Below are 23155 nucleotides of genomic sequence, written 5' to 3' on the forward strand. Positions count from 1 at the left end.
AATGTACCCTCTGACCAAAAGCAACTGTAAAACTGACTGATTTTTATCTAAACTTTATCAAGAGTTGGAGTCACAGTTCATGTCCATGACTGCTGATGACGCTAGTAAGGTAATTGAAGGTCAACATGTGAAGAATGTGTCGTTTCTCCATAGATATATGGAGTTCCAAACACTTTGTAACATCACATTCTCTTTAGGGAGCTGAGCCGAGACGTCCAAGCTGCATCTAGTAGCTGGTGGGATGCATGAACCTGCATTCTTAGGTCATGCATCATAAAAGCCTCCCACTCACCATTCCACTGTTTAATTTTCTACATGCTCCTCAGCTGAGACTTGACCTCTACTCATTAGCTGTGCAACAAAAAGAACCATAGGAGAGTCTAAATAGTAATTCTGCTAATGAACTGCTTTAAATTTTAACCATGAAAGAAAAGTAAAAGGAAAACAGAGGACCATTGAACTGAGAAATGTTTTGAGAAGCCGTCTGATAATCCCGTCACTGTCTGCTCACAGACATAATGGATGTGCAAAGTAAAGAACTGAAAAAGAACTATGCAGCCATTGAAGTTGAGGTGATTTGTGAGACATCTTTCGCAAAAGAAGGCTTGTCTTGTTAATGTAGATGAATGGTATGTCATGTGTGAGCGCGACACTGAAGTAGCACACTCTTGTTTGGGGCATGGATGTGGTTTCACAGCATATACACGTCCTTTTTCCATGTATGAAACATGTTACCAAACTAATAACAGGCTGGGCTTGGCGATGGCACTTCCTCAAACCCCAAAGTGCTGTATTCCCCAGTAACCATGGCAGAAAATGTCCAAGCATGCATTCTCCTGGGGTCAGCTAACATTTTTCTGTTTTTCCTACTTTTGCAGCAATGATACACTTTCAGTAATGGTCCTTGTTTCAGCACATTTTGGGGAACGTTTAAAAAGCTCTGAGTCAAGCAGGCAACAATGGTCCCTTTTCATAAAGGTAGATGTGGCCTGACCCGAACTTACAATGTAACATTTTCTATTGCCAAGACTCAGCAATAACTGAGGTAATAATCATGATATTAATAGCAATAAAAATGTGAGCGCTGCTGGAGCCACTGTGGAGAAATGATTTCCAGATTCTGTGAGAGGTTAGAAATTGGCTTCAGAAGCAATAACAGTGATGCTTTCTTCCTTATGACTCACTCTTTGATGTGAACATTTCCCCTTGTCTTCAGTTGTTGTTGGAAAAGTCAAGCCATTACTGGTAATAAACTTTCTGGGAGCATGCCCTTAATGTAGCGTTTATCGCATGTAAAGCTAATGTAGAGGAAATTTACAGCTAAAGATGAAAATGATATAAACCGTGGCTCCTGGTTCAAAACATTAGTGTTTCTGAGGATAATTATATAATAAATAAATCATGGCCCCATGTGCTGATCACTAATTTATCATAAGGCAAAAATGCAAACCTCACAAAAAAGGAATTCAGATCTTGGTGAGATTCCTAATCCCAGTGATGTCTAGTTAAAGGAGCAATATGTAAGAATTTTACAGTGAAATAATGTTTATGTTTATGTATTTAGCAGACACTTTTGTCCAAAGTGACTTACAAGTGATAATCGTCATGTTGCCCTTGAAGCTAACAACAACAATAACAACAACAACTTGACATCAATAATGGAGAGGAGGGAACAAAGAAGTGGACGGTAGAGGGGAGGACGGGAGCAGGGAGGGTGCTAGTTAAGAAGATGCTCTCTGAAGAGCAGGGTCTTCAGGAGTTTCTTGAAAATTGAAAAGGAAGCCACAGTTCTGATAGTGCTTGGAAGGTCATTCCACATTTGTGGAACAATGCATGAGAAGAGTCTGGATTGTCCTGAGCGTGGTGTAGGCACTGCTAGCCGACGATCCCTTGATGACCGGAGCGGCCGGGCCGAGACGTAAGTCTTTGCAAGAGGATTCAGGTAGATGGGAGCCGTACCATTTCGGACTTTGTATGCTAGTGTTAGCAATTTGAATTTGATGCGTGCTGCTAGCGGTAGCCAGTGGAGCTCAGTGAACAAAGCAGTCTCAGTCATGTTGGGAGGAAGGTTATACTGAAACAGATTTCTCAAAAGAGGGATGTAGTTACTGTGCCGAGCGAAAGGGAAAAACCTCCAGAGTTGTTTAAAGAACTAGTCAGTAAACGTGAACGAGCCAGAATTTATTTCTTGTTATCCCAAGAAGACACAGCATCTTTTTATTTTACTCGACCATCAAGTGAATAGAGGCTAACGTTGAGCTAAAAATGCTAACGGTTAATTAGAAGCAAATAGTCGGCTGTAAAAATATCTCAAGCTATTTTTTCAATTACCAGCAACTGAATATTACAGTGAAATGTATGTGTAAAGGGAATAATGAGTCAATTATGGCATTTCACTTTCTTTAATGAGTTGTTTTGAACTATAACAGCAACAAGCTAACAGCACGAGGGGAAACTCCTCTAATGCTAGAGAGATACTGTCCTAATAAGTGTAGTAAGTGCTCCCTACTGCAAAAACACCCAAGAGTGCTAGCATCAGATATGACCATGTGTGTATCTACTTATCAACTTAATGTGTATGACTCATCTTTGCTTGTCATCTAGAATCCTCTGGCTCTGATCCGTAACTGGCAACAACCATGAAACTCACAGAACGGGAGTGAGAAAGTGACTTTTTGTTTAGAAAAACACGGGCTCCAATGCCTAACTTTGACCACATGAAGTTATTCTTACTTCACTTTCACATATTGCACCTTTAAGTTTTAAATATCTTTAAAACAACTAAAGAGGAAAGCAGCTAAACAGAGCTGCATCCGAAATGTCTACAACTTGTTGTCTGGATTTCTGGTATTTTTCCAGTTAGAGCAATAGTCATTACTGCCGAAACAACAGCAAAGGCATTTGGAACCCTTCTGCTGTTTTGATATGTTGGTTTTCATTGTAACCAGTGGATATAACATATTTTTGTATGAAGAATCATCCACTGCCATTGCTGCAGCCTGAATGAAGCACTCGGGTTTCTTGAGCATACATTTGGCAGCATGCATAGTGCCCTGCATGCTCCGGCCAGATGTCTCTCCTGAGTATTTAAGCTGTAAAAATGCATCTCACACGGAAAATTTCCCACTGAGAAGTGCCTGCATGAAGGGGCCCCTGCTGCTGAAAGGGTCTAGACCTGCTTCTCTAAACATTCTCTGATTTTCATGTGACAGGACTGCTGCGTCTGTTCATTCAGCACAAAATTCCTGAGGTTAATGTGTTTCTAAAACCTTTAATAAGATCAAAGTTAAACTCGAATTTTTTAACTCATACAAATCCACTTACAGCTAAAAAAACGTTTTGGGTGGCAACATGTTTAATTATTTTAAATCTGACTGCCAGTGTGTTGGTTAAAAAGGTTAAATGATAACGAAAGTGTATGATAATTCTGTTACCTTCCATTGGACAAGAATTTGTAAAATCCCAATTTAATATTTGATTTTGTCCATCTAATATTTGAATATTTTCTGGTTTTGTAAGCCTGATTTTGATCAAGTTTGAATATCTGTTTTGTATTTTCTTCAGTCATTATTTAAGCTTTAAATTGGCCATGGTCTGCTTTTGCTATAAAATGGTGTCAAGTGACGGTCCTTTGGGGCTTGGCTGACCGTGAAGCTGCTCTCTTGCTGCTACCTTCCTTGTAACTTTTACTTGAACCATAATTAATTTCATAACTTGATTTCTGCTTTTAAGAAAGTAGTTTAATAAATAATATTTGTTTATTGTTTAAATCATATTTTAGTGGTGTGAAAAAAGAGACTTTCACAGAAAAACAAACATTTTAGGTTCTTTTAAAAAAATGTTTGTTGTAGAACCAAATCACCATGTAATGGGTTCTGACTCCAAAGAGTTGAGCTGCATGTTTTTCCGGATGTCACTTCTTCCCCCATCATACTTTTACATAATTATTTAACTGCAGTATAGAAATTTATTAATTAAATAGCTTTGACTCATAAATAAACTGAAAAGCTACAGATAATTTATGACTATCTCTGAGATATCGTTCTATTAAATGCTGATAAGCAGATTTACTATTGTATGTATGGGTTGTTCTGTTTGAATTGAGTTTACGTCATCTGTAGAGAACAAGCCAGAGGCGGTGAGACTTTGTGAGAGTTGTGAGAACTAGCAATGACGAGCCATCATGTGAAATACATCACAAGACCCGAGACAGTTAGGACACCAGCCATTCAACTGAATAAAATCCTGAAGAAAAAGGCTTAAACTCTCTTTTGTGTGAGTGATTTCTATAAAGTTCAATGTAAAGATGAGGGGGTGCTCGAGTATATTTCCAACATGGTGGTTGGGAAAACCAGGATTAAACCATCTGATCTCTTGAATGTCAGACCGTCATTCTTCCTCCTAAACCCCAGTCACCTCTCACACACTAGACATTTTATAACTTCCATCGCATGAAGTGATCTAAAAATCTTTAGTGACATTTAATGGTGCACCCTGACCTCCTGCAGTAAACTCAAGCTGACTGTAAAAAAGCTGCTTCATGTGAAAAGAATGTTCAGCACTCAGATCTGCTCCATGTAACTGTCTTCCACGGTGGTCTGTGACAACAATACTTCACTCCTTTAATTATTAATAAAAAAAAATTCTTAGACATTCCTGTGAAAGCATTATTGATTGATTTAACTGGAGATTTATCCACTTTAGACTATGAAACATCAATAGTTGTCATTTAAGGATTAGTTAATCCCTATTATTTTGTCTTTTTGTGGAGATACCAAAATTTCCCCACTGTGGGACAATGGAGGTCTATTCTATTCTATTCTATTCTATTATTCTATTCTATTCTATTCTATTCTATTTCTTATTTGTATTTGTCTGAAATCTGGGAAAGTTAGCTTTAGCCAATGTTCTGTGAAGCATGATATTTTTCTGTCTATTCAGATGATACAATCTACTGGTTTACAATGAGAGAATGAACACAAGCTATAGAAATGTAGACATTTTTGTTGGATCAGCACCTCATTCAGATAAAAAATATTTTGCATGCTTACTGTGAAGAGGATGCATATTAATTTCTCCAAAACTTTTGTAGATGAAAATGTGTTTGTACCACCTCAGATTTAAAGAGATACTTTGCAACTTTTTCATATATTTTTTAATCATTTTCTAGAGCCAGAATGTGCTAACACGACCCTTTCCAGGGTTCATAAAAGGGCACCCAGACCATATCGCCCCCTGTGGCCACAATAGTCCATTTGCAACTTCAGAGTGACGGTCAAAAATTTTAGCTGACATACCTGGTGCTGCAGGCTGCTTCCAGCATGTTTCCTGCTGTTTTAGATCATGAACACAGCTGATTTGTTTAATTTAGTAACAAATCAATCATGTAGACAATAAGGAAGGTTTGGGAGACATTTCAGCTGTTAGATTAAGGTGTTAAAAAAGATGAAAGCACAACAAGGAGATATGTTTTGGTTCTACAAACAGGACACTAGGGGGTGCTGCCTAGCCCCCTTTAAATTCCCTTAGTCATCATCACACACTGGTGAAATTACATTTCCGCATTTGACCAGCAGTGACTGCAGCTGCGCTTGGGAACTATATGGTGGTTTAACCCCCCCGATCCAACCATTTAAAGCGGGGTGTCCAGCAGGAAAGCATTGGGTCCCATTTTTAAAGTCTTTGTTGTGACTCGACTGGATTTGAACCTCTATCTCCCAGTCCCAGTCCGGACACTCATACCCAGGGGTGGCGTTAGGCCCGGATACTTGGGCTGAAGCCCCGGATCTTTCATGATAAGCCCCGGATCTAAATCGCGGAAGTAACATGCAGTACCAAAGTCCAACAGAGAGGGCGCAGGTGGCAGTAGTTTGTATACAGCCTGCCTGAGCCTCCACCACTGAAGAAGAAGCCCTTCAGCAGCTGGCTTCTTCTACACTCTCTGTCTGAAACGCATGAGTAAAGATGGACATAAGGACGTGTTTTAGACAAAAAAAGAACAACGACAGAACCCCAGCTTTGATGAGACTGGTGTTGACTCAGGTTTGTGAGTCTTATTTGAAAATATTTGTTATGCTGCCGGTTTGCCTAAAGTTGGCTTACTATCAGGTAAAGTTGATGGAGAAAGAAAGGGAATATTTACTATCATCTTACACTAAACACTAACAGGAACAATACTCTGCCCTGAATATGTTGAATATGTAGCTTCAGATTAAAAATTATGTGGTACAAGACATATATATATATATGATGTTGACTAGTGCGTGTCACGTGTGTGCGTGCATGTGTTAAGCCCCGGATCTTCTTCAGTCCTAAATCCGCCCCTGCTCATACCATAGACCACTGAGAAGGTTACTAGATAATGTTCAGCCTTTCTAAATTCAGATCAAACTGAGTTGTCATTCGGTATCTAAAATCTTTAATAATGAATATTCTTGACCGTTCATCCCAAGGAGCTGCTGTCTATCATATACTGTAACAAAGTAGAACACTCTCGTGCAAAAAGCCCCTTCAGCTCTTGGTTTGTTCTTTTAGGGTACACAGATCCATTATTGCATCTGCTACTTTTCAGACAAATAATTTCATCAGGAGATGTTTCTAAGGTAAAATCTTGCAAAAGAACAGAGAAATGACCAGCTGCACTAACCAGCTTCTGGGTGTGACCATGTGGAAGTGCTCCTGAAAATGAGACTGGTGCTACTGGGTGTGAATAAACAAAGTCACTTCCTTGGGAAAATAAAAGGTTTTAAGTCGTGCTGGTCAGCCCAGGTGTTTCTTGCGGATCACTGATATTAATGGTCATTTCCCCTCGGGGAGTTAGGAGCAACACAGAAACCTACTCATGAAAAGAGGGAATGAGAAAATGTTCACAGATAGCTGTTAAGAAGCATGAACACCAACAAACTTGCCTAACTTTAACATGTTTGTGTCTTTTGTAGGTTACTTGTGGGAGCCCCTTATGAAATGACCGGCTCTTACCAAACAGGGGATGTTTATAAATGTTCGCTCAAACAACTCAATGGCAATGGCTGCATGAAGCTCAATTTAGGTATAGTATAACAGAACGCCACTCCATTTTACAACAACTCTGCAAGATATAATCAATACATCAGCAGAAGCAGTCACAGGTGCACCGCAGCTAGATAAATGTGTGCCCATGCATGTATTGTACATGTCTTCACGTCTTTCTTTTTAAACATGTTGGTAAGCATCATAGTGACATGTGTGCAACAGAAGTGTGGGTAACATACCAGTCATTCCGCAATTTATAAAGGTTAACATACATTTTCACGGGTGTATTTTACCGCAAACCTTTCTGCATGCTCCTTCATCCGGGTTGCACGTGCTGAGGTGGTTAGGTCCTCATTTGAAGCTTTGCCAAGCAAACATTTAGCTGCGAGGATGTGGATGCTGCTTTGACTGGCCAGACAGCAATAACAAACCCAAGTCCCAGATGGTGGCGCCTCTGTCTGTTCTCCATAGGGCTGTGCATGCATGGAACTGTGCATCTGAGATCTCAGTGAAATTCCTTTTCCTTCAAGGAAAGATATCTCTGACCAACGTATCAGAGCGGAAGGACAAGATGAGGCTGGGAATGACGCTTACGTCTAACCCTAAAGACAACAGCTTTGTGGTGAGAAGGTTTTTAAAAGACGGAATGTTTCCATCAAGCTGTTTGGTTACAAACATTTATTTATTAGCATTTGTCAGAATTTAATTAATTACTGCTCATCTTCCTACTTTTAGAGGCTTAATATATTCGTCAAATGTCGACTTGCTTGGATTAATTCTTGTTTTAATATTCCAGGCCTGTGGGCCACTGTGGTCATACGAGTGTGGCAGCTCCTATTACAGCACAGGACTATGCTCCAAAGTCAACGCAAGCTTCAAGTTCTCCAGGACAATAATTCCTGCCTTTCAAAGTAAGCGTTTAGCATTTAACATAAAAATCAAGTCAACACAGACAATAGCACCATCATTTATACATATGTTTGTTTTTCTGTGTGCTTCTAAAAAACTGTTCAGGATGTGAAACCTTCATGGATATTGTGATCGTTCTCGATGGATCAAACTCTATTTACCCCTGGTATGATGTGCAAGATTTTCTCATCAACATTCTTCAGAAGTTCCATGTTGGACCAGGTCAAATACAGGTAAACAAACCAAAAATACCTTAAGTTGTGTTATTTGTTCCGCTCTGTTTTGGATGTTGTTTGTTTTACTCACTCGTTTACTTTTTGTACAGGTTGGGGTTGTTCAGTATGGTGAGAAAGTGGTCCATGAATTCAAACTGAGCGATTACAAATCTGTGGAGGAGGTGGTGAAGAGGGCGCGCAGCATCGACCAGCGGGGTGGAGAGGAGACCAACACAGCTCTAGGAATCAACATAGCTCGGTATGGTTTCTCTCTGCATCCCGATGAATAGATTTACCTTCAGTTCTGCTGTTTCATTAGACTGAACAAATCAGTCTTGTTCCCACAGCTCCGAAGCTTTCAAACAAGGAGGTCGACGTGGTGCTAAGAAGGTGATGATTGTGATCACTGATGGTGAGTCACATGACAGCCCTGATCTCCAGCAAGCCATTGAGGACTGTGAGAAGGATGGCATCACCCGTTACGCCATTGCTGTGAGTCGATTTGAATGAATATTTCTTTGTGTGTTGTATTCTGTACAGCTCTGACACATCTCTGAGGGGGGTCGTTCAATAAAAGGAGAACCCTCTCAGAGCTCCAGATGTATTCTCTGTGGAAGTGCAGTAAAAGGTGCAAATTCTCTCCCCTCGACCACACGGCTCATTGCTGCGTGCCTCTGTTGGTGGAGTTAATGGTACATTTGGCCAAGTGTGGCTAAGTGTATTACAACCATCTGAGCAAAAAATTCTGACATCACCAGTCTGAAAAACCACCAGGAAATGGTGACAGCCTGGTACAGCTAAAGGAAACTAAAACCGCTGACTTTCACCATCCTGTTGTTGAGCCCCAGTCGATCAAATAGCCTGATTTTAGTCAAGTGCTTCAAATAAAGAGTGACAGTTTGTCTAAATCTTACTTTCACAGGTGCTTGGCTTCTACAACCGGAGAGGAATCAATCCTGAGGCCTTCCTTAATGAAATCAAATACATCGCCAGTGACCCAGATGACAAGCACTTCTTCAATGTGACAGACGAGGCGGCACTGAAAGATATCGTGGATGCTCTTGGGGAGCGCATCTTCAGTCTGGAAGGTTGTGCAAGAAATTAAGTTCATTTTAAAAAGGTTCAAATAAAACTAATCAATGTAGCCATATCACTCTGGTTCACTCCATTGGCTTCCCCTTCCCTTCTCTGTAAAGCTCAAGATCCTGATTTTTGTGTTTAAAGCCCTGAATGACCTAGCACCCTCTAATCTATCTGACCTGCTCACTCCCTATGTAGCTGCACATGCGTTGAGGTCTCCTGACCTCCTGCTTCTTGTAACAGCCCGTATGTCCTACAAGTCACTGGGAGGACGAGCATTCATGTGTGCCGCTCCCATACTCTGAAATTCTCTACCCATCACAGCTAGACGGGCATCCTCTCTGGCTGCTTTCAATGCTATGTTTCGAAATGTATGATATAAATAAAGTGGTATGGTGAGGTTTGGTAAGATCGGGCACCCCATGTTTCAAATGCATGCTGAAGGTGAAAATATTCTTCTACCCCTATTTCCTGCATTGGCAGCTGCAAAACACACACACACACACACACACACACACACACACACACACACACACACACACACACACACACACAGAGAGAGAGAGAGAGGAAACAGCAGATAATATCTCGACTAGCAGAAGCTAACTGTTAGCATTAGAAACTCCACGGCAGAACTCCTTCAGGTTCGTGTTATTTGTGGTGATAAAACAAACAATGCAAAGCAAACAGAGGCAGTGGAACAGTTTATGTTAACCAATCAGAGGCAATATGTCTAAATGTCAGGAATAAATATCACGTTTTCCAATCACGGGGAGAGTCCTTAACTCCTGTGCCACCATTGCCCAAAAGATGAAGAGCCAAATGAGCCTATGATTTATTCATTAAATACAATGTTAATCAGTTAATCTGTGTATTAGTGCTAAGAATGAGTAATTACCAGCCATTCAGTTAAAATGGATATTTCTACGTATCTGGAAAAAAAAGGGATGTTTTCTCACAGCCTAAAAATACCTCATACCTAAAAATCAGTATCTGAAAATCTTTTAGAATTTTAAATGTTTACTTAAAGGCTCTACTGCCTTATATTTTTATATATTGACTGTTGCATGAAAATAAAATGTTCCTGCATATGTGCTTCAGAACTCTGAAAATTCGACATGTTTACACAGGAACCAGTAAAAACGGGACAGCGTTTGGCCTCCAGATGTCACAGGCAGGATTTTCAGCGCACAACGTGGAGGTGAGTCTCACTTCTGCTACCCTGCTGTCTCATACCATCTGTCAGTGTGTAAAATAACACATATTGTCTCAGTTTCTGGTGCTGCATCATTCCTTCTCACAATAAGGCATTTATGACATCCAGGCTTCTCTGAGGGGCCTGCTGTGTGGCCCCAGAGGTTAGGTCACCCTGATTTAGGAGCCACTGACAGCCAGACAGATTTTTTTCCACTTCAGCCACACAGCAGTGGGAAATGGTACACTACTTTCACCCAGAGAAACATATTGTGGAAGAGAAAATACAAGTTTCCCAAATGGCTTCATTTTCTTTTATTTCCTGGAAACATTTGCTTGCATCTAAGAGTGGGTAGTTGCAGATGTGCACAGCTGGGCGTTGAAGATAAGTCACATCTCCTATACTGTACCTGCTGTTCTTAACTGTTTTCATTCCTCATCTCCTGCCTCTTTAGACGCATTTGCTGACGCAACAGCTTTAATATTTCAGTTCTCGTTCACATTTGAGTTCGTCGAGGGAGAAATAAGTCCCTACTTATGATCAAAATAAATATATAGCGGAGGAAGCAGCTGGGAGGGAGGCAGGAATGGCTGGAAACTGTCTGCAAGGCCAGATTCCAGAGATTCTCAACACCAGCGTGAGTGTTGAGCGTATAGGGTTATGCTCTGGAAAGAATGTTGGTGCTTTAAAGTAGAAAAACAGTCTGAGGGCCCACTGAATGTAATTAGAACTAAGTCCGAATTAAGCAAGTGTCATTTACAGAGAAAATGGTAACGTACATTGCACCATCCTTTGTCTGTGGTTTATTGTAAACCCACAATACTGATAGAAAATCAAGGTTCTGCTTTAGCTAAAAACGAATGATTGTAATGGATGTGCTGGACTGCACGTCTCCTATACAATGATGCATAGAAGCAGAGGTCCAGGCTCTTTCAGGACACCAAACTAAAGAGTTGAGATTTTAACCAAAGCAAGACATGTAGTCATGTAGCAGCAGCAGAAATAGGTCGTGGGTTTGTGAGGTGGAACAGTTTGGAGATTTTTTCCTTTTGCCGTGGAGCTTATTTAGACCTGAACCAGAAACCACAATGGTGTAATGTTGGTGCTAAATAGTGACGTAGTGCCGCTGTGGCGAGAGTACAAGTCCTGCTTCCAGGATGAAACTCTGAATTCTTCTAAGCCATGCTAATGTAACAGAAAATGTGTTGTGGACAATATTGTGTGCTACAAGGAAAAAATTGTCAAGAGAAACCCTTCAAGGACAACAATGGATACCAAAGTATAAAAATCAGTCTCTTCTCCAGCCCTCCTGGTGTTGGAGCTAACAACACTAATTGAGTTTTCATTTCCCTTCTTGGATATAAAGTCAAAGAATAAACCAAATGAGTGATTTAATAGCAGATTTTTACAGCTGAGTTGATTGTTTCCTTTTTTATTGCTCATTAATACACAAAAACTTATTATACCCAGAGTGAAAGCTTCTGTCATACAAAAAAGTTCATAACAAAATGCAAATTAGAAGCTTATTGTTTTGCTATAATAGCAATGCTATCAAATAACAATCTCAGATGTAAAATTGTAAAGTTCTTATTGAAAAACCTGCTGTTGATATTATTCTACTTCTGTTATTATAAAATGTTGCTTTACCAAAACTGCTTTATAAAGGGTGGGCTACGAGTTCATACGTTTTTTTTATACAAGACGTACATCAAAATCAAAATCAAACTAAAAACCAATTTTTAAAGGATTATTTCTTATGTGTTTTTCATGCATACTGAACATGAAAATAGTCTCCTGCTTTAGCTCCAGTTTGAAAATAGACAGTGAAATTCCAGGATTTGAAAAGCCTCACAGATCTATGTCACACTGTCACTTAACATTCATGGAATTGCCCATCTTGACTCACGACGGGGAAGGCTGCTATTGGTTTAGCGTCCAGGAAACAGTAGAGAACGTCTCAACTAGTAGAAGCTAACATTAGCATTGTCAACTCCACCGCACAGCAGAACTCCTTCAGGCTTGTGTTTATGGAGATGAAACATCAATGTTGCAAAGTAAACAGAGTCAGTGATAGAGTTGAGTTGCAGTTGACCAATCAGAGGTGAGATTCCCAAATATCAGGAAGTAAGACTCAGAGTCCTGCAGTCTGAAGCTCTCCTCTGATCTGGCAATCTTCTCCGTCCTGAAACAGGCACACTGAGGCTTTTTATACCCAGAGTACGACTTACAAGGCATTCTTTCCTGCTGGAGGCCACTGCAAATAATCGTTAAACGAGTAAACCACAACTTTAATATAAACATATATTTAGTGAGTTCCTCATATTTCATAGTCACACTATTCTTTAATATCTGAAAATTAAATAAATCAAACCTCATTTATAAACTGTGATGAATAAGTATTTAGTATTGATACAGACACTATTTCCTCTATTCAGCATCATAAGTGTTATTGTTGTATTTCTGTGTACTACAGGATGGGATTTTGGTTGGTGCTGTTGGTGCTTACGACTGGAACGGAGCGGTGCTGAAGGAAATACGCCAAGGGAAGGTCATCCCTCCTAAGTCGTCCTACACACACGAGTTTCCTGAAGAGCTGAAAAACCATGGGGCCTATTTAGGTGAGTAACACCAGGCTGTTAGAAGTTGATAAACCAGGACGTAACTAGTAAAATGCAGAAAACGTAAAATACAGTTCTTAGCATGAGGCAGCTTGAGCCATTGGATCATACAGACATGAGCTTTTGGCCTCTGTTATGTGCTTTTTATAGAGTTATATACTGCTACACTAGTAAAAGACCTGTGATTCTACACTACTTGCCCCTGCTGTGGCCCTCATCTCTAAAATGTACCCAGTGCTTGTGCGCTTTTGAACACATCCACCCTCATCTCATTTCAACACCACAGACGTCTGCTTTTGCCATCAGTGGTTTGCATCTAAGCTTGTCCAACAGGCTGCCAATGAAAGCCAATCTAGGCTCAAAAGCAACAGAGGTGGATGCATAGTTCTGGACAGACACATGGAATATTAAACTGGGATCAAAGTGGTATGAAAATGAGAGATGAAGGTAGAAAAGAATAATAAAATCTTCATTTGAGACTAAAAAATGTGAATAAATCAGAAGCCAGTGCGACAGGCTCAGCGTCATGAACACAGCTCTGACTTTGGGCTTCTCGGGTTGGAAGGTTTGGTTATAGCCACAGAGATCACTGCTATAAATCAGCTAGATCCAGCTAATTGCTCAGACAAAGATGAGTCAAGAATTTTACCACCAAGCACGTATTCAGCTTATTTTGTCTTTTCAGTTAAATACATCTCAACTAAACACCTGCTGGGATTACGTATCTCTTAAACTACTAACTTTGTCCCTGTGGGTAGGGCAGTAATGTGTGTGTGTGTGTGTGTGTGTGTGTGTGTGTGTGTGTGTGTGTGTGTGTGTGTATTTCACATCACCAGGTTATACTGTGACATCTATAGTCTCGTCCAGAAACGGCCGTCTGCTTGTCGCAGGAGCTCCTCGGTTCAACCACACTGGCAAAGTCATCATCTTCACCTTGAGTAATTCAGGCAATCTCACCATCCTTCATTCTCTCAAAGGCCACCAGGTACAGATCCAACTTAACCCACACATCTTTATTCCTGCTTTGTGGCTTTTTGTGTTTTATTTATTTATTTTTGCTACAAACCACACTGTCTATTTCCCACATGCACAGAATAAGAAACAAACAGCATGTTGTTGCCAGTTTCAGCATGCTGTGTAACTGAGCATCTATTTAGAAACCTACACACAGCTGATTTTATTCTTGCTGAGAAAAATCAACGATATGACAGAACTTGTTACAGCACACCAAATAAAAATTATCAACATACTTTTTTGTGATGAACCAATTTTAATGGAGAAAATTCATGGGTCAGTTTATTTGCAGGTTCAGCACATAAAAACTAATACCGATAAGTCTTTTTTTGAAGAGTTAGATTGACTTACCACTTAAGATGACTCTGGAATAATATTTTAATCAAAAGAATAATTTATTTAAAATATTGGACAAAAATATCAGATTTGTGCTTAGTTAAAGCCATATTATATAACTTTTTCATATATTTCAATACGTTCCTTGAGCCAGTATGTGCTAAAATGACTCTTTACAGGGTTAATAAATTGTCACTCAGACCCCATCACCCCCTATGGCCAGAATACCACATTTGCAACTTCAGAGTGCCGGTCCGGTCTGGTGGACTTAAAAAAAATGTAGCTGACATACCTGGCACTTCAGTCTGGTTCCAGCATGTGTCCTGCATGTTTAAGGTTGTGAACACAGGTGATTTGTTTAATTCACTAATGAATCACTCCTAGACACTAATGAAGGCTGGGGAGACATTTCAGCTGTTAAACTGAGGTGTTAAAAAGACAAACGCACAGCGAGAAGATAAGTTTCACTTTTGGTGTGATCACAGAGAATTAATAACGGACACTTTTTAGGGGTGCTTAAAGCAAGCAAACCTGCATAGTGTGCCTTTAAAGCAATGGAATGTAAAGCAGGCCAGTCCCGCTGTTGGACACCAGAATGGATGAGGAGGATTGCTCCTGAGTGGACCAGGGAGTATTTTCAGTATACTTAGGTTCACATTTGAATTGTATGTTTTTCCAGGTTTAATCTTTTAAAGGGGATAAGGAAATAACAAAATTAAAGTGGGGAATAACATATCTTCCAGTCCAGTCACCTGACTCCTACCCCTGCATCATAAACATAATCTGGACATCCTTAGCCCTTGGCATAAGTACGTTACAGGGATAAAGAGCAGGAGGTGACACGGTACTCACACGTAGTGTTTCTTTCAGTCTATGAAAGGACAATAGCCAGAAGGAAATTTCATTTTGGATTTAAATCTCAAACACATGTTTATGTTTTATCTGCCGAGAAAATGACAAAAACACGTAGAACTTGATGGTGGTGTCGATCAGTGTTGGGTTAAGTTATGAGGAACAGGGAGATCAGGTCTGGGTGTTAAATCCTTCAATTTATAATTGGTTGACTTCTTTTTTGAGGAACTAAGTTGATAGTTTCAATGGTTGCGATCCTCACAATGTTTTCACAGGTCTTTGCAAAATACCTCATCAACAGCAACTCATAAAAAATCAGCAAATCTTTTGTTTTCTGCCAACAACCCTTGATGCTAGTCAAAAAGCTTTTCTTTTTATTTTATTGACAGATGTTTCAGATCTAACCAAGATCAACTGATGATGTTCCATTCCCTCTAGTGACTTGGTAAAGCTTGAGAATGAACAAAGAAAGCATCAAGATCGACCACTTGTTTTGGCTCAACTCAGACTGCTACTCACAATATTTCCCTTCAAAAGCTTCTGAGTTTTATTGATAAATCATCAAGTTGTGGTTCAGCAGACAAACGGGAAAGAGATCAGTCTTTGGGGCTCAGAATGGCATTTGTTTCAAATTAAACTGATCAATGAGAAGCACTTTTCCTTTCAGCTCAGTAATGATCTAGTTGGACGTCTTCTATGATTTGATAGTTTGTGTGTTTTCTCAGATCGGCTCCTACTACGGCAGTGAGATTGCACCTTTGGATATTGATGGAGATGGTATAACTGACAACCTTTTGGTGGCAGCGCCGATGTTCTTCAGTGCAGGCTTGGAGAAAGGAAAGGTCTACATCTACAGAATAACTGAACTGGTAGGTAGAAACACCTTGATGCAGAGTGGTTGCTTACATTCAGGCTTAAGTCAGCTAAACTGGGTCATCACCTGCTACAAACGTTTAAAGTTAAACGTCAAACACATATGATCACAAGTGTCCTGTTGACAGTTAATAGGGTGACCTTTTATAGGATTTATGAGCAGACGAAATGAAGGCACTCTGCCATGCCAGCGTGCAAACTTTATTGGATGTGCATAATGAACTCAGGAGGAAAGTATTCTGCCTGATCTAGACCAGCTCCAGGCAACGCTTTGGAGAAAAGAGCCGTCGTTAATCGAGGGAAAGTTCCAGGTTCCAGGTCTGTCTGGGTCTTTGGGGTAATGAATGTCCTCAGCTGCTTTGAATCCAACAAGCAGGCATGGATGAGGTATTTATAAGCCTGCTGCAGCCAAAACCACATCACAGGTGGCAGCCTTAAAAACAAAACACAAACAAATCACTCTGTAACAAAATGTGTCATCAGCTGGGCAGAAAGGCCACATGTTTGGGGTTATTAATGATTCAGGTGGTGCTGAGGACGCTGCTCACTGATGTGGTTTTAGAAAAATACCTGAACTGCATCCCTGTGGTTAAGATGTGCCCTGGCTTTACCGTAAAAACTGTATATAAATTTTTATCGTTGGACCGTATCTGCTGTGAAAACACACTAGCAATATGAGGAAAATAATGAGGATATTTTTTTCCTTTATAAAGGAAGTAGATGTTCAATGCTCATCTGCTTTTTCTTTGTTTTTTTAAATCTTATGCTGTTTTTCATAGTTTTATGGTGAAAATTAGGATTGTAAAACTCCTTTATTTTTGTTTTGAATAATTTTAACAGACTCTAATTTTGAAGTAAAGAATAAAGAGTAAATATAAAAGAAACAAATGTTGTCAAAAGCAACATTTATCTGCTTAATTTTAAAGTGACAGTGTGTATTTTTCCTGGCAATGGGGGAAAGTAGACAGGTGCATTGCAAGATTTTCAAAAGTGTGGGGGATGTTGTCTGTGCCTAAAATAATTTGATGTTATTCATCTTGTTGGTTTAATTTCCATTATAGCGGGGCACGTGCGGATTTTAGACGCGTCACACATGTCTCCGTTTTAAACATGTTTAAACTGTTCAGAATACAAATCCAGGCTCTGTCTCGTTAGATTGGTGTAACTAAAGTTTGTACTGAATGAAACTTTACATTAAACCATGTTGAAAAGAACAGGATCCGATTAAATCGTTTCCCCCTCATTTACAGTCAGTACAGCGCAGTGTGCATGGCTCTGGGATTAATCAAGTTTAATTGTTCCTCTTTGCAACAATCTTCACAAGAAGGCAAAACAGTTAAATGGCAGGTTACAAATATTTCCATTTGACTGTTTATTTTGACGGATAAACTCAAGGATGTTGGTTGTTTTGAAAGAATTACCCCGACGCACACTGATGCACACACAGATGAGCTGACATTTTAATTGTTACGCACATCACGGAGGTAACTAAATCAATCAAGAAATGATTCCCATCAGAACATCAGAGCTTTATACTGGACACTGTGTTCAGCACGGCTCGGAGCGCAAACGGTGGACAGTGAGCTGAAGATCTGTAGAGGGGTTCGCAGCGCAGTGCAGAACCACGGCGCATGCGGTAAGATTTCCTCCCACTGAAACGGTCTGGAAACCCAGTCTCTCTGAGGGATGTGTCACTTGGAAAAATGTTTGCTGATTATGAAACTTCGGCTGAATAGCGCTTTTTCTTGTCTCTAATATGGAGACGCATGACCCATAGACTCTGAGGCAGAATAGTCTCTTCAGCTCAGAGAGCACCTGTAGAGACATTTGATCACGCACAAAGTTCATGTGGAGCAGAAGCGGTCGGGCCACGGCAGGTGAAATGTTCCTAGCCTACATGAAGGGAAATTGTTTAATTGTAACATTAATATGTTACTGGACATGCTGGTCTGGTTGGTTAGACCAGTGTTTGAAGTGGAAAACACACACACACACACACACACACACACACACACACACACACACAGACACACACACACACACACAAACGCTCACACACCAATTAAAATAATGCTGATAGTGTAAAAGAAGTTAATTTACATCTAATTAAGGACCCGTAAGACGTAAGATTCCATAGTAAATATGAAATCAACCTTACGGACCGTTGGGTTATTTTAACCAGAAGATTGGAACTTTTTATTGCATTGATTATGTAACACTTTGTATTAACTGAGAGACAAGAGAAGAGAGAGTCACCTTTAAAACATTTAAGAAGATTTTTTCTAACAATTTAAGCAATTTTAAACAAGACTAACTCTAACTCTAAGTGATGAATGGGTCTGGTGTAACGAGACAACACAACCAACAATAGATAACTTATTTGGATAAAAAAAACATTTTAAATTAGTTGACTTACTTTTAAGCTTGAAATTTGTCCCCGAAGTAACTGCCGGCTTCTGATCCGCCGTCTTTTTGAAAATACTGCGGTATATTCTGGGTAATTTTTGACCAAAGCTAGGCTACAAGACACCTCCCGTGTATCCTTGCTCAGCTAGCTAAACGGCTAACAAACAGAGAACACACGCCTCGGTAGAACATGAACATTGGAACCGACAGGAGCACGTCTTGGCAGCTCCCGATGACGTGTCTCCTAAGCAACCGGGGAGGGGCCAAGACATCAAGGCAAGGGTCCTTGGCATTGAGAAACACCCTTAGACCCGCTCCCATGTATTTTAGACCTGATTTTGTTGGTTATAAGTTACAAAGCCGCCCATATTTTTCAACAGCTGGGCATCATTTACTTCATTTTTAGCAACATTTCGATAGATTTTTCCACAGATTAGAGGTAGAAACTCGTCGACATAAATATACTGGACAATTCATTTCCATAGGCTCCAATATCACGTTTTTGAGGCCAAATGGGAGGTGGCCACCACCGCCATTTTGACCGTGTCACAGGTTCCGTCAAGCCCAGACAATTCCAAAAAAGGGAAGAGAGGAGGAGCTGAGGGTGGGGCTGTAAGGCTGGGATCAACTGACGACACCCGGTCGAACTAGCTACAAGCTAACCTGAAGCTAACCCTGGCTAACCCAAAGCTAATGCGGAGGTGGGAGCTAAGCTAACGGAGGTAGCAACCTAGGTACAACCGGAGTTAACTGTGCACAACACCAGAGCTTCTGAGTCAGAGATACGACGGGCTGACCGCTGGGTAAAACCGGGTGGAACACAGAGGTCTCCGAGACCTCCACAAGCCGGCAGCCACACAGTAGACAAGCGCCACTGCGATCTGAGATGCGCAGAGCTGCCGCTGGGCAGAACGGGTGGAAGGGTTTCCATCCCCAGAGCTCCACAAGCCGTCAGCCCGCGCAGCACATAGAAGCCGCAATCAGACAGAGATGCGCCAGGCTGCGGGAAGAGGAGAACCGGGTGGAAAACATCGTTCTCCCGAGAGCTCCACAAGCCGATAGTCGGAACCCAGCTCCACCAACATGGTATATTTCAACCCATTTTCTAAAGTGCAGCATTATGTTAAATGCACTGGGGTTTACCCTATTACATTTAAATTTCATGGTTAAACAGTACATGTTAAAATCTAAGCTCAGCTCGGCAGTGACCTAAAATACATAAATATAATTTTACTTACCGAAAAAAATGAAGTGGAGACCCCTTGGACGCTCTATTAGTGCAATTAATGCCACAGCAAGTCATTTTGTCCAACAATTGCACAACAAACTTCCAAACAAGAATACACAAACACAGACACTCAAAATGCCGGAACAGTTTCCAGGCCAGACCGAGGCTCGACTGAGGCCTTTCCACAGAGCAAGCTCCGTGGTCACGTGGGTCGGATGCTCATTAATTATATAGAATTTTAGGCTTTTAATACACTTAAACAGAAGAGTGAGAAAAAATTCACCCCCCTCAGAGTTGTCCTGAGTATAAACTAGATTACTTAGACAAAAACATGTTTTGGTACCAGGCTGTAAACATGTTTATTTCTGCTGTGAAATTGGCATTTTTAACATGGGAGTCAATGAGGATTTACTCGCTTCTGACACCAGCCCCCAGCGGATGAGGGTGGAACTGCAATTTATTTCATGTCCGGGTTTGCCTCAATTCTATAGATGCATTGTGGGGACTTGTAGAAACTACACAATAGCCATGGCTACATGCACACAATTAATCGGATTAAATGCCCAATCAGATAAAAAAAAATCTGCATGTAAACATGTTAATCGAAATGATCTGATCCAATTCGGCTAGATCACAATGAAATTGCAATCAAACTGTCATGTCATGTTCTGTGTCCCTCTGGTCCCCAGCCCCCTCCTGTTCTCACTCCAGGTTCTCCTCTTGTGTCTCATTATCATCCCCAGCTTTCTCTAGGCTTCCCTCAGGTTTCCTTCTAGTCTCTCCTTGGTAATTCCTATTTTTATATTAGTCCTCCTCATCCCTCTAGTTATTGTTTATATTTGCCCTTAGTCTTTAGGTTTAGTCACTCCGTGTTTTATAGGCTGATGTTTATCTTCCCTCCTGCTCAGTTCTTTTCCCCCCATTTAGTTTATTGAATGCACCTGCCTTCCCTCCAGAATCTCACTCTTCACACCTGTTACCTGTTCCCCTGATTACCTTTCTCTGTGTTTAAAAGTCCTGTCTTGTCCCTCCGTGTTTATCGGTTCATTGTTGTTAGCGTGTTTTGTTTACTCTGTGTAAACCTGAAATTCCTGCTCAGTTAGTGACCCTCTGTATCTTTCGTTTGTTCCTGATACCTTGCCTGGCTTCCTGTCCGTGATTTTTGGATTATTTCCCACATAATGGATTCTACCCTTTTTTTTTTTCAATTACACCTGGTTCATGTCGTCTGGTGCTCTGCATCTTGGGTCCTACTCCTCCTGCTCTTAACCTGACAGATCAATGGTATTCCTGATGAGTGAAGGACTCGTTTCTGTGGCTGTTTTCAAAGACACAGCTATCTTCCACTTGGCACTCACTAAGAATAGAACTTCTAATACACTTAGCTAAACAGCGTTTTTAGTTCTTTTGCAGACTGGAGGGCAAATACCTTCATGTTTAGTATCAGATGATGGAGTTCAAAGAAGGGGACATAATAAAAGTGGAAAAAAATTAACATTAATCTTTTGATCAGAGAAAATTTTAAAAATATGATTTATGGACTTTTCTTTTTTTCCCTTTATTTGTATCCACAAGTCTAGAATCTTTACGTACACAGTGCACTTTGCAAAATAAAATAAACTGACACAAATCCCATAAACTACCACCCCACAGCATTATAAATATACAGGTGCTGGCCAGTAAATTAGAATATCATCAAAAGGTTGAAAATATTTCAGTAATTCCATTCAAAACGTGAAACTTGTACATTATATTCATGCAATGCACACAGACCAATGTATTTCCGATGTTTATTACGTTTAATTTTGATATTTATAGGTGACAACCAATGAAAACATCAAATCTGGTATCTCAGAAAATTAGAATATTCTAAAGGCCAATGAAAAAATGTTTGTTTCTCTAATGTTGGCCAACTGAAAAGAATGAACATGAAAAGAATTTGCATGTATAGCACTCAATACTTAGTCGGGGCTCCTTTTGCCTCAATAACTGCAGTAATGCGGCGTGGCATGGACTCGATCAGTCTGTGGCACTGCTCAGGTGTTATGAGAGCCCAGGTTGCTCTGATAGTCGTCTTCAGCTCCTCTGCATTGTTGGGTCTAGCGTATTGCATCCTCCGCTTCACAATACCCCATAGATTTTCTATGGGGTTAAGGTCAAGCGAGTTTGCTGGCCAATCAAGGACAGGGATACCATGGTCCTTGAACCAGGTGCTGGTGGTTTTGGCACTGTGTGCAGGTGCCAAGTCCTGTTGAAAGGTGAAGTCTGCATCCCCATAAAGTTGGTCAGCAGCAGGAAGCATGAAGTGCTCTAAAACTTCCTGGTAGACGGCTGCATTGACCCTGGACCTCAGGAAACAGAGTGGGCCAACACCGGCAGATGACATGGCACCCCACACCATCACTGACGGTGGAAACTTTACACTGGACCTCATGCAACGTGGATTCTGTGCTTCTCCGCTTTTCCTCCAGACTCTGGGTCCTTGATTTCCAAAGGAAATGCAGAACTTGCTTTCATCAGAAAACATAACTTTGGACCACTCAGCATCAGTCCAGTCCTTTTTGTCCTTGGCCCAGGCGAGACGCTTCTTGCGCTGTTTCATGTTCAAGAGTGGCTTGACACACGGAATGCGACACCTGAATCCCATGTCTTTCATGAGTCTCCTCGTGGTGGTTCTTGAAGCGCTGACTCCAGCTGCAGTCCACTCTTTGTGGATCTCCCCCACATTTTTGAATGGGTTTGTCGTCACAATTCTCTGCAGGGTGCGGTTATCCCTAGAGCTTGTACACTTTTCTCTACCACATTTTTTCCGTCCCTTCGCCTGTCTGTTAATGTGCTTGGACACAGAGCTCTGCGAACAGCCAGCTTCTTTAGCAATCACCTTTTGTGTCTTGCCCTCCTTGTGCAAGGTGTCAATGATTGTCTTTTGGACAGCTGTTAAGTCAGAAGTCTTCCCCATGATTGTGGTGCCTTCAAAACAAGACTGAGGGACCTTTTAAAGGCCTTTGCAGGTGTTTTGAGTAAATCAGCTGATTAGAGTGGCAGCAGGTGTCTTCTATATTCAGCCTTTTCAGAATATTCTAATTTTTTGAGATACCAAATTTGGAGTTTTCATTAGTTGTCACTTATGAATATCAAATTTAAATGTAATGAACATTGGAAATACATTGGTCTGTGTGCATTGCATGAATATAATGTACAAGTTTCACGTTTTGAATGGAATTACTGAAATATTTTCAACCTTTTGATGATATTCTAATTTACTGGCCAGCACCTGTAAATGGAGTAAGAACCTTTAGATCTATAACTTTGACTTACAACTAACTCCAATGGGAAACAAATACAAAACATGTTTATGAAGTTATTGGCACTAAAGTCTTCTCACAAAAAGCTACTTCAGCAGTTTGATTCTTGACAT

General features: G+C 40.6%; 1 protein-coding gene across 2 annotated transcripts in view; it reads left to right on the forward strand.

Moving 5' to 3' along the window:
* Positions 1-23155, forward strand: part of itga11a (integrin, alpha 11a) — a 62415-nt gene that overhangs the window by 15455 nt on the left and 23805 nt on the right. The window contains exons 3-13 of one of the 2 annotated variants that reach the window (XM_015953605.3): positions 6939-7048; positions 7542-7633; positions 7808-7922; positions 8026-8153; positions 8246-8394; positions 8483-8627; positions 9058-9223; positions 10346-10416; positions 12884-13028; positions 13865-14013; positions 15956-16099. In XM_015953605.3, coding sequence (XP_015809091.3) covers positions 6939-7048; positions 7542-7633; positions 7808-7922; positions 8026-8153; positions 8246-8394; positions 8483-8627; positions 9058-9223; positions 10346-10416; positions 12884-13028; positions 13865-14013; positions 15956-16099 — 1414 coding nt within the window. Of the gene's footprint in view, positions 1-6938; positions 7049-7541; positions 7634-7807; positions 7923-8025; positions 8154-8245; positions 8395-8482; positions 8628-9057; positions 9224-10345; positions 10417-12883; positions 13029-13864; positions 14014-15955; positions 16100-23155 lie in introns of those variants that run through there. The other variant, XM_054732282.2, reaches the window with a different exon arrangement.

The sequence above is a fragment of the Nothobranchius furzeri genome, chromosome 9, assembly GCF_043380555.1.
Source record: "Nothobranchius furzeri strain GRZ-AD chromosome 9, NfurGRZ-RIMD1, whole genome shotgun sequence".
In the NCBI taxonomy this organism is placed as follows: domain Eukaryota; kingdom Metazoa; phylum Chordata; class Actinopteri; order Cyprinodontiformes; family Nothobranchiidae; genus Nothobranchius; species Nothobranchius furzeri.